The sequence below is a fragment of the Schistocerca cancellata genome, chromosome 2 (genome assembly GCF_023864275.1).
Source record: "Schistocerca cancellata isolate TAMUIC-IGC-003103 chromosome 2, iqSchCanc2.1, whole genome shotgun sequence".
Lineage (NCBI taxonomy): Eukaryota > Metazoa > Arthropoda > Insecta > Orthoptera > Acrididae > Schistocerca > Schistocerca cancellata.
The window spans coordinates 1,148,727,227-1,148,739,560 of NC_064627.1; the positions used below are offsets into that span (position 1 = coordinate 1,148,727,227).

At 42.9% G+C, this 12,334-nt stretch overlaps 1 protein-coding gene across 1 annotated transcript in view; it reads right to left on the minus strand.

Moving 5' to 3' along the window:
* LOC126161283 (ATP-binding cassette sub-family C member 4-like) overlaps positions 1-12,334 on the minus strand; it is a 260,323-nt gene that overhangs the window by 49,090 nt on the left and 198,899 nt on the right. Inside the window, exons 18-19 of the mRNA XM_049917023.1 lie at positions 5,878-6,001; positions 4,850-5,020 (exon numbers count right to left, since the gene is read on the minus strand). Of these exons, the coding sequence (XP_049772980.1) occupies positions 4,850-5,020; positions 5,878-6,001 (295 nt within the window). The remainder of the gene's footprint in view (positions 1-4,849; positions 5,021-5,877; positions 6,002-12,334) is intronic.

The window sequence follows — 12,334 nt, forward strand, 5'->3', positions numbered from 1 at the left end:
ACCATACGCTCCAAAACCTTACAGACACTACTCGTGAGAGAAATGGGGCGATAGCTAGAGGGGAGATGTTTGTCCTTTCCAGGTTTCGGAACGGGAACGACAATAGCTTCCCGCCACCGTATGGGAAAGGTACTGTCGGTCCAAATTCGATTATAAAGGCGAAGGAGGTAACGCAGACTAGGGGTTGATAAATGCAGCAACATTTGGACATGGATACCATCTGGTCCTGGGGCGGAGGAGTGAGAAGATGAGAGGGCACGTTGGAGTTCCCGCATGGAGAAAACAGTATTGTAGCTTTCGTGATTTTGAGAGGAGAAAGCAAGAGGTCGCACTTCCGCTGCACGTTTCTTCGGGAGAAACGCTGGCGGGTAATTTGAAGAGCTCGAAATCTCAGCAAAGTGCTGACCCAACGAGTTAGAAATTGCGACGGGGTCCACTAAGGTATCATGCGCGACAGTGAGCCCATAGACCGGGGAGAAACTAGGCGCGCCTGAGAACTGTCGAAGCCGACTCCAAACTTCCAAGGAGGGAGTGAAGGTGTTAAATGAGCTAATAAAGAATTTCCAGCTTGCCTTCTTGCTATCGCGGATGACGCGACAGCATCGCGCACGGAGCTGCTTATAGCGGATACAGTTGGCCAAAGTAGGATGGTGACGGAAAATGCGAAGAGCACGTCGCCGCTCACGTATTGCGTCACGGCATGCCTCGTTCCACCAAGGAACTGGGGGGCGCTGGGGCGATTCGGAGGTGCGTGGTATTGAACATTCCGCAGCTGTAAGGATAACGTCGGTAATGTGTGTGACCTCATCGTCGACGCTGGGAAAGCGACGGTCATCGAATGTCGCGAGAGACGAAAAAAGTGTCCAATCGGCTTGGGCAAACTTCCAGCGTCGCGGGCGCATATATGGCAGTTGAGGCTGCAGTCTGAGGACACATGGAAAGTGGTCACTCGAGTGTGTATCATCAAGGGCGAACCATTCGAAGCGCCGAGCTAGCGGAACAGTACCGACCGCAAGGTCCAAATGAGATAAATTAGTCGTGGAGGCGGACAAAAATGTGGGGACCCCAGTGTTGAGGCAAACTAGATCCGCTTGGTGGAAGACGTCTAGCAGTAGAGAGCCACGTGGACAAGGATGTGGAGATCCCCAAAGCGGGTGGTGGGCATTGAAGTCCCCAACCAGCAAATAGGGGGGTGGAAGCTGACCAAGAAGGTGCAGGAGATCAGCTCGTGCCATTGGTGTGGATGATGGAATGTATACAGTACAAAGAGAGAACGTGTATCCAGAAAGGGAAAGACGGACGGCGACAGCTTGGAAGGAACTGTTTAAGGGGATTGGGTGATAATGGAGAGTATCATGGAGAAGAATCATGAGTCCTCCATGGGCTGGAGTGCCTTCAACAGAGGGGAGGTCATATTGGACGGACTGAAAATGAGGGAGAACAAAGCGGTCATGGGGACGCATATTTGTTTCCTGAAGACAGAAGATGACCGGCGAGTAGGATCGTAAGAGGACCGACAATTCATCCCGATTGGCTCGAATGCCGCGGATATTCCAGTGGATAATGGACATGGGGTGAACAGAAAATGGAGGAATGTGACCAAGGGTGCTGTCAACTCAACGACTGCTCAGAGCTTGCGACCGACAGCATGGAATGGCATTCAGCCGAAGGCAGAAGATCCTGATCCATAGGTTGGTCAGGAGCAGCCCCTGCCACCAGCGATTGGCCGGTTGACCGGCCACCAGCAGTGCGCCTCGGCGACACAGAAGACGGCCGAGGGCGATTTCCGCCAGGTGGTGCTGTAGATGGGACACGCCTTAGCGGAGAAGGAGAGGAACTGGGTTTCTTTGTAGCCTTCTTGGAAGTATGATGTTTAGATGAAGGAGGAACCGATGGTAGTGAAGTTGCGGTACGTAAAAACTCTTCACTAGTATGCTCTTTTTTCGAAGACTTGGCGTCGGACTTTTGGGCTCGAGATTTAGCAGAACCCGACAAAGGGTGAGCCATAGAGTGCGCAGGCGAAAGTGGTGAGGTGGAACGGGCGATCTTTGCGCTGGCCGATCTGACGACCGTGGTACTAAACGTGAGGTCGCAAGTCTGCGTGGCTGCCTCCTTTGTTGGCCGAGGAGAAGCAAGGACAGTGCTGTATTTTCCTGTCTGAGGCACGGTGGGCTGTCGACTGGTGAATAATTTTCGAGCAACAAAGGTTGACACCTTTTCCTTCACTCTTATTTCCTGGATGAGCTTTTCGTCCTTAAAAATGGGGCAATGGAGGTGGACAAGCACCCTCATGGGCATCCTTGCCACACGTAACACATTTGGCCGGATTGGAACAGGACTGGCTGGTGTGATTGAACCGCTGACACCGATAGCAACGCGTAGGGTTTGGGACATAAGGGCGAACGGAAATTCTCATAGCCTGCTTTGATTTTCGATGGGAGTTGAACTTTGTCAAACGTCAAGAAGACGGTGCGGGTTGGAATGATGTTCGTGTCAACCCGTTTCATAACTCTACGAACAGCCGTTACGCCCTGGTCAGACAGGTAGTGCTGAATTTCTTCGTCAGACAATCCATCGAGGGAGCGTGTATAAACGACTCCACGCGAGGAATTTAAGGTACGGTGCGGTTCCACCCGGACAGGGAAGGTGTGGAGCAGAGAAGCACGCAGCAATTTTTGTGCCTGGAGGGCACTGTGTGTTTCTAACAACAGGGTGCCATTCCGTGATCTGGAACAAGACTTTACAGGACCTGCAATTGCGTCGACACCTTTCTGAATAATGAAAGGGTTGACCGTGGAGAAGTCGTGACCTTCGTCAGACCGAGAAACAACAAGGAACTGTGGCAACGATGGAAGAATCGTCTGTGGCTGAGACTCAGTATACTTACGTTTGTGAGCAGACATAGTGGAAGGTGAGGAAACCATTGCGGAAGAATCCCCCATGATTACCGGCGTCTCCGATGGCACGCTCCTCCCTTGTGGGGGCCCTCTCTGAGGGCACTCCCGCCTTAGGTGATTGTTCACACCTCAGGTCACACCTCCCGACAAACGGACGGAGGGACCAATCGGCACTTTCGGAAGGTATCAGCTCGGGTAATCACCCCTCCCTGGGCCTGGCCGTTACCAGGGGGTACGTACGTGTCCTACCTGGGACGGGGCGGGGAATTACGCGTTACCCCGTCACCGGCTACGCACAAAAGGCGTGGGTCGGCCTTCAGACACGCACAGGGAGGAAGAAAGATCAAGGGAAAGGAAAGAAGAGAGGTCTCAAACGCCGCAGCGGAGAAAAGGGAAAGAGAAGAGGTAAGGAAAAGAGAAGGACAAAGGAAGGAAGAAGACATAAAAGCAAGGAAGGCGAAGAAAGCAGTACATTTACGAGCGTCCGTCTCCGGACGTAGGCACAAACCATACTCCCAGATGGGGAGAAAGGGAAGGAAAGAGCCAGAGGTGAGGGGAGGAGGGGCTAAGATAGGGATGGGGAAGGATGCGGAAAGGGAAGGTATGCAGCCCGGAAAGGAAGGAAGGCCACATTAGCTCGGGGTCCCGTGCTCGCTACACACGTATCCACAAAAGAGTTGTGGACCCCCTGAGGGGGATGTGAGTACTGTGTCTCATTGGGTGAGTAACTTCAAAGATGTCGAGGCAAGAACATCTGATCTGACCTGCCTGACAAATGAAGAGTTGGACATCCTGTGACAGCAACCACCTAATTTCACAAGCAAAATGTTGAAAGATTGATTCAGGATGATAGTCTTATCACTTCGAGAGAAACTGCAAGCACAATCACATTTCACATGAATGTGTGGGTCACATATTACTTTGTTTGGCTATCGGAAGATCTGTGCTTGATGGGTAACCTGGATGCTGACTCCAGAAATGAAAGCGCACGGACTTTAAATATGCCGGGAACTCCTGTGGAGTTATGAAAATGAAGGCGCACAGTGCTCACGTCAACACTATCACCATAAACTGCTTTCATTCTCTGATGAATCTCCTTGGGGTGACATCTTCTGCTGTCAAGAATTCAATGACTGCACCTTGGTTAAATCTCATTGACTGGCCGTCTGCACAGGGTTCCGTACTTTACACTGTAACAACACAACCGTTCAATGCTAAGGCTTCCCACCAACGGGAGCTGTAGAGAAGAGGCTATGGAAAAGGCAGTACCTGCCACCACATACCAATGCTGCCAACTGTTGAAGAGTTACGACGGTGGAGGCATTACTTTTCAGTCAACCCTCTTATTGTCTGGTGGTGGCCGTTTGTTACTGATGGCAAATAGCAACTGCCAGTGTTTTCACTGCAACAGCCAGTATGGTGTCCTTATCTGGGGAGGGGGGAGGGGGAGGGGGGGAGGGGGAGGGGGCTTGTGCAGTTGAGCTGTTGGCTGACTGATGGTGATCGATAGTTGAGAGTCCCCTACATGGAGCCAAGCTGTGGCCTATCTAGATGGTTCCTCTTCTACGCTGCAGTTTGTCATCAGAAATCCTTTTGTGAAATGTAATCTTTCAGGTTTTAGTAATATGTCTCAATGTAATACAGGGCTGCTTACTATTTATATAGTTCATTTTTTTGGTACTTTTTTTATTCATTTTGAGAGCTATGCCCATTGTATCAGTAATTTGATACATTTTACTTTTTATTGGGTACCAGCTAACCATAGATTGTAATTCTTTGAAAAATGTTAAAAATTTGAGTTTTCATGATAGGCACATAAGTTCACACACAGTTGCAGCTGGAAAAAAAACCCTCTCAAGTTGACATGCAAACCACTGTGCCCATTTATGAACATAAAAATTGCAGCAATTAAAGATAGTATTGAATTGCTTGTGGAAAGTTACTGCTATTACCTGGCTCAGATTCAAAAGAGGGTTCCTTATCTATGTTGTTGTACTGAAGAACTCTTTCAACTGATGTCATCTGGTTTACCACCTCTGTAGTTTGGCGAATGCCATACTGCAACATTCCAGTCAAGATGAGTGACTGAGAAATCGCAAGACCAACATATCCACCTAGTGTACCTGGAAAGAACATTGTCCAGTGGTCAACTTCCTGAAATTAGTTCATTAGCTTTACAAAAAGAAAAAGATAAAACAAAACAGGCAACACTGGGAAAATACAAAAGTTTGCTCTAATAACTTTCAAGTAATTTAGTTCAATTTCTACATAATTTACTTCAGTTTCTTTACGTAGTGTTTTTAAATAACTAACGAACTAACTAAATACAGCCTGAAATACTGGCTGCTACACATGCTAAAAATCTCTTGCATCATTACATCACCATAATTACCATAAACTCATTCATAATGCCAAAAATGGGCTAGTTTGAGAACATCTTTTCTGTTTAAGTGACATCATTTGGTGCCCCCTCACTCTCTCCACTCCTCTTTTCTTTCCTCTACTAAACTTTCATCTGTGTCAGTTTTCACTCCTCACTGTGATATGCACTGTATACACATCTTGGAATTGTGCACATCCAATGACCCTCTCAGCTTGGCCTCCACATGGCCTCTACTTCTTGTGATATGCCCTGTATAGAAACCTTACAGTTACAGAACCTCAGTCACACCTCCCCACCCTCAGTTCGGCACTCCAAGCAGCAGCATGTGTTGCTTGCACCTTAAGTGCTATTAACTACGAAATTACATTAAGTTTTTCTGTAGGTGATAACAGCACAGGTCTGCTTATCAATGTTATCTGCATTTAAAACAAATTAGCAGTGACGATGATGGGTGATTTAGATTGGAGGGGCAGACTTTTTCAAAAACGAACAATTCTGGTAACTGCTGCAGATTCAACTATTGAGTTTGTGTTTACAACAAATATATCATACTTTTAATATAAAAAAATAGTCTACAGTTGATCTTCAGGAACTTACTTGTATCCATTAAGAGGAAGCTTAAAATAACAGCAGACACAAATGAAGTACTGATAGCATCCAAAACAAATCCAAAAGCAGCATTTGATGCAATACTGATATACCACGCAGATGTATGGAGATCCTGCAACAAGTAAGCCAAGTTATTTCACCAATTTTGTGAATGTATCAATCATACTTTTTAGTAGAATCATACTTAATGTAAATACTATAAGACATTTAATGTCGAGCTCATATGCAAGATACATAGAAAACAAGCTCCAATAATAATTTTGAATAAAGTAGGATCTATAAATCTTACTCCCTGACATGATAATCTTTTGATTATATAAACAAGGCTTCCACGAAATGAAGTCTTGGCTGCTGGTAAATCTTTGGGTTGTACAGTTATCATCCATGAAACTTTTATGTTCCTAAGCGTTTCATCCAGAGCTACACTGGACATGTTCAGAACTACTCCTGGTTCTGCAAGTCCTGCCAAAAAGTTGGTAGGACTCAGCAGAACCAGGAGCACCTCTGAAGATATCCAGTGTAGCTCTAGATGAAACATCACAAACATTAAAGTTTCATAGGCCGCAACAGTACCAATCATACCACCTGGAAGATTTACCAGCAGATAATTAACTTTTTATCAAGATGTAGTTGGGAAAAATATAAACCTGATTGGTTTGCTTCTGAAAATTTAGTAAGTTTATTGAGGCCTGAGGAAATAATGAGTAGTAATAGAGATGACAAATCAAGGACGAAAATTTGAACAGAAAAGCCTTACAAAAATCTGCGCATAAAACCATAAATATAACATATACTGGAACACAACAAATTTAAATACCAGAATTGATTAATTCCTTTGGTCTATTCAAATCTCCAAGTGTTATATTCATTCAAGTGAATGCTTGTAGCTAATACTATTGACTTTTTATGGATTATGCTTCAGTCTGTAGAAACAGTAAACAGTACCCTTATTGGGTCATTCTGCCTGCCTCCTTTCACAGGAACAGGTAGATTATCAATTTCAAATTTATGTCACAAATCAAGGTCCACGGTCCCCTGGCAGTGTAAAAATTTTAAACTACTAAGTCAATTCAGTAAAAAGATTCAGTAATTTACATCACAAATTTTGTGGCAAACTGACTCACTCATCAAAACCTGTAAGATATTTCCCATTGACATAGAATCATGAAATTTGACAAGAAGGAAGATTTTATAGTTATACTGTAATTACATCATTAAAAAATTTATTTTGCGATTAGAATGTATTTTGCATTCATTATCCACCAAAAGCATAATGGATGAACATTATTGCACCCAAACATAAATTGTAAGCTATAGTCATATTTTAGTAAGTAAATAAAAAAACATTGTATTAAATCTTTTTATATCTACCTATACTTTTGAGCCAAAACATTATGAACACCTGTTTAATAGCATGTTGTTCCACTTTTCAAACACAGTTCAACAGAGGTTGTAATTGGCATGGATTCTGCAACCTTCATGTGATTCCAGAAGTATGTGGCAACAGATGTCTATGCACTGGTCAAGCAAGTCACACAAATTATGGGATGGTGGTTTACAGGCATGCAGCTGGTACCCGATATATGTTCCACTGGATACACAGTAGGCACATTCACTGGTGAACCTCAATGTGTGTTCACTACAATGTCCATCGAACCACTGCAGCATGATTCAGACCTTGCAACACAGACATTTATCCTGCAGAAAGATGCAACTGCCATAGTGGGAGACTTCAAGCATGAATCAATGCAGGTGGTACACAACGATGTCCACATAGTTCACTGCTGTCTTTATGTCTTCGATTACCACCACAGATCTCATGGAAGCCCATCTCAGTGTACCCCACGGTGTAATTCTGCCCTCACCAGCCTGCATTTGTGGCGTGGTGCATGTTTTGTGCAGCCATTCGCATGGATGACAGAGTGTAAGGACCCAGCCATTGACCTGGTGTAACAAGGAATGTGATTCATTTGACAGGCGACACGTTTCTATTGATCCACGGTGAAAACTCAGTGATGCTGTGCCCACTGCAATCATAACACACAATGTCATTGCATCAACATACGAATACGTAGGATGTGATGTGGAGCTCCATGTTCAACTATGGCCTTTGAGACTTTTAGTTCGAAACACTTGGGCCTGCACCAACTTTGTCCTCTGTCATCAGACCTGCCACAGATCACGGCCCATTCTCGATTAAACCATGGGAGATCCTCCAACCTCTACGTTTTGTGATGAGATGTGGTCATCCAATACCGTATGGTCTACTGATTATTTCACAATCATTCATTACTTTTCATAGGTGCTCATGGCAGTAGTAAGGCAAAAGGTAACTAGCTTTGCCATTTCAGAGATTATCATTTCCAGCTGCAGGGCCATAGCAAGATGTGCCCTTTGTCAAAACTACTTACATTAGTGAATTTCTGCATATGTTGGCTGTATTTCCACTATAATGATGGCTGATTAGTCTCTCTTTTGCTTACATTCTTTCCTCATTGCACCACATGCTTGCAACACCACCAGAAGGCATTCATCTGCAAGGTTGGCATTGGTCGTAATATTCTGGCTCATCAGTGTACAAAACTGAAGTCCCCCTGCTAACTTCTTTTTATTTATCTGGGCTAGTCTGAGGAACTACTGTAGGGATTTTGATGATTTTAAGATATTAGGTACAAAATATAATATCTTTGATGGAGGAACAAAGGAGAAATTGTTATGAATCACTGGGACAATTTTGATTATTTAAACCAGTGGTTCCCAACAGGTGGTCCTCGGACCCCCGGAGGGGTCTGCAAGATGCTATTAGAATAAAAAATATATTAAATATATTTCGCATGATAACATATTTTTATGTTTTGGCCCCTTCCCGCATGAGCAGAGCTTTAGCAAACGCTAACTTCTGCGTCTAGCATCTTCCTAGAGCCAACTGACACTGCACACACTTTTTTTTAAGGAGTTTGTTATACTAAACACCCAGATTTGAAGATAAAGATTTTGTGCAATAATAAAAATTTTAACAATAACCATGATGGTTAAATTGAAATAGTTTTAAGCTCAAATTTTTTGAATAATGAATATGCCAATGTTTCTTCCTAAGTACCAAAAATAGAGAACGTATAAAAAAGACTCTTAATTTGGCTTCTTTAGGTACTTGATACTGTGATATGACAAGGTACCAATCATGCTCGATGAGGGGTCCTCGAGAAAATTTTGTTGGGAACCCCAGATTTAAACAATTATGGTGTATTTGACAGCTGGGTAAGTTTTGTTTCTGAAGGGTATGGGAATGAAAAGTAACTTAACTATGATGGCCATTAAAACCACCACGATGGTGGTATGCAACAAATTGGCTGGAAATGCGCTACATGCTTGGCTGTGTCTAAGATCAGCATTTCCATACAACCATAGAATGTAGGCAGGAGTAGCCCCATCTATATTCTGCATATGAGGGAAGAATGTGCAGTGTTATTCAGAAATCTAATTTGAATGCCGTTTGCAATAAGGTAATATGACACTTCACTGAAGAAAAAAGTTTACAAGGACATGTTGGAATTTGACACTAGCAGGATTGGAGCCGATTGAGACTAAATTTATCATTTTGTAAGACTGCCACTTGTGCTGCTAAAGAGCCCAAATTGTCATGCACATACGAAATTAGTAGGTTCATGAGGAATATATTCAATTCCACGCAGGGCTTCAATGACCCCACATGAGTAACACCCAAAAGGACACACACAGTGCTCACTTGGCAGTTGTAATGGGACTTTAATTACGTAACCATTACGGCACCTCACCTCAACCTCTCGATACCAGCAATATTCTACTGTGTTTCTGTAAAGTAGTTAACATGTTTCTGAGACAACATTCAGATTTGATTTCATTAATGTAGAGGTACTTTGATACATCGATATGTTATGTTGCAATGATATTATTCTTATGGGTATTCTTTCTTTTGTCAGTATGATCTTTGACGTACTTTTGACTCTGATTTTTGGGCGCATAAGTGGTTATTAGAGAGTCCAGTCTTGGGCGTCATGCTGAAAAGACGCAATTTTTAGTTTATAAAATGTGAACTTTAACAGTGAGGAAGATATTTTCAAGTGTGTTTTATATTGTGAAGTGATGTTTTGCGTGTTACGTGATATTGCAACAAAAGTAATAAAAAAGAAGTGTAACTTAAATTTGGAGTGCTGATTACTTTTTTACATCACCATTGTGCTAACTTGCAAATGTTTAATCTTCAAGAATGGTTTATGAAACACATCTATAATACTTTTGAATATCGCAGAACACCACCTAGGCCTTTCTGCATCTGAGTTTGGAATCACCACCACCTAGATTTTTGACAATTGAGCCATGATTTTACAATGAGACCAGCGTGGGAAACATGAAAACACGAGTGCCTAGTTTATCCATCATTTCATGAAATGACTTTATAACTGTGCTCTAATGACACCTGCCACATAATATAACTTTATTGTTGCCCGAAAATGCAGATTTAGCAGCATGAGCAACACCACAATCATAATTAATTTTTGACCTTTGTTGTGGTAGGGTTGTTAGACAGTGCAGGATTGCACAACCAAGTCAGGTAACTTGGGTATCAGTAATGAACTCATCAGCAACAATGGACAGAGTGGTGGCACCACATGGCCTTTCTAGACACGCCTCAGCAATGTGTACAGCACCTTTCTGCTTAGCCATTGCATGTGGAAAGCAGCCATTGCATGTGGAAAGCAGCCATTGCATGTGGAAAGCAGCCATTGCATGTGGAAAGCAGCCATTGCATGTGGAAAGCAGCCATTGCATGTGGAAAGCAGCCATTGCATGTGGAAAGCAGCCATTGCATGTGGAAAGCAGCCATTGCATGTGGAAAGCAGCCATTGCATGTGGAAAGCAGCCATTGCATCTGGAAAGCAGCCATTGCATCTGGAAAGCAGCCATTGCATCTGGAAAGCAGCCATTGCATCTGGAAAGCAGCCATTGCATCTGGAAAGCAGCCATTGCATTTCTGGCACTTTAAGGCTGCTGGCTGTTTGCATTCAGTGATGTATGGGCATGGGTTGCCAAAAAGACTGGCACACCACCACTGACTCACTAGCCAGTACAACTGATACACACTGCGGTACAGTTGAAACAGCTCAGTTCGACTATGCCTTGATGGGTCAGAGGCACTGTCACCACTGGAGGCAGCAGCTGTGTATACAAAACTTTGCACCCAATATATCATCTACAAATTCTGAAATTTATTCTTCCTGCAGTATTGTACACACAGTACATAAAATTTCATTATTTATCCTCCCATGTGCTGTATTTTAATGGACAACACTATTGATGTGTCTAAAGAATACACAATTTTCAAAAATTAGAAATGGGTGATAAGAATCTGCAAGAACAATAATTACACTCATTGCAAAGATTCATCTAAAGCCTCGGGGGTTCGACTACATCATGTGAGCGCAGTTAATGATCAGTTTTGCAAATCACAACCTTTATAATTACTGCACAGACAGCTCTGTCCAGGACAATGAAACAAAACCTACAGTCAACTTCCAAGAAAGAAAACGTGTAACTCTAAACAGCATTTTCTCTAAGGATCTATTTTGTAAAATTAATTATCCAAGGAGATTAAAGGATTCACCGAAATAAACTAAATTTAAAAGACAGTTGAAAAGCAACTGTTAAACAATTCAATCTGTACAACGAGAAATTAAGTAAGAGTAGGAATGCAGTAAAAAACTGAAATGGCAAGTGTTTCTATTATTATTTACTCACATAACGACACACTTATCAGGATAAAAAAGCACAGTATTGATTAATTACAGAGTCAGTTAACCTGGCTTACGTTAGCTACAGTGAGAGAGTAACTACATCACAGCATCCAAACAAATGCCTTGAACGGTTCAAGAAAACTTTACCAACACCAAACATGCACTTATAAATTACTGATTGCCAACAGACGTGAAGCATGTTACATTTCTGCAAGCAGAAGAACAGGGAAATCTCACCATTGCAGCTACTGCATCACCTTTGAATGCAGTAAATGATACTGGCCTAAAGAAAAATTTGTTAGGCCTCTTTCCTGTACACAGAAGGTCAATGAATTGCACTAGTGACCTTGACACTTTACCACAGATAGCAGACCATTGTGTACTTAGTGATAGAACCCTACAGGAGTGCAGAATGCACACACAACTTAGCTATCTGGGCAAGTGGAGAGGGGAAAAATAAAAAGTTGAGCGTAAGAGTTAATTATTAGCACTTAAATTATTTATGACTTATTTTAAAGATGCCAATAATGGTCTTCTTCAGGCTAGCTTTCCTTGTGACTCTCTTACAAAATGAAATGGCCGTGGTGTATTATTTAACCTTTCTTGTGTCATCTTCGTTGATTATTTATATGAATATTCTTTTCTTACTAATTTTTCCAAAGAGATCCTTCTCA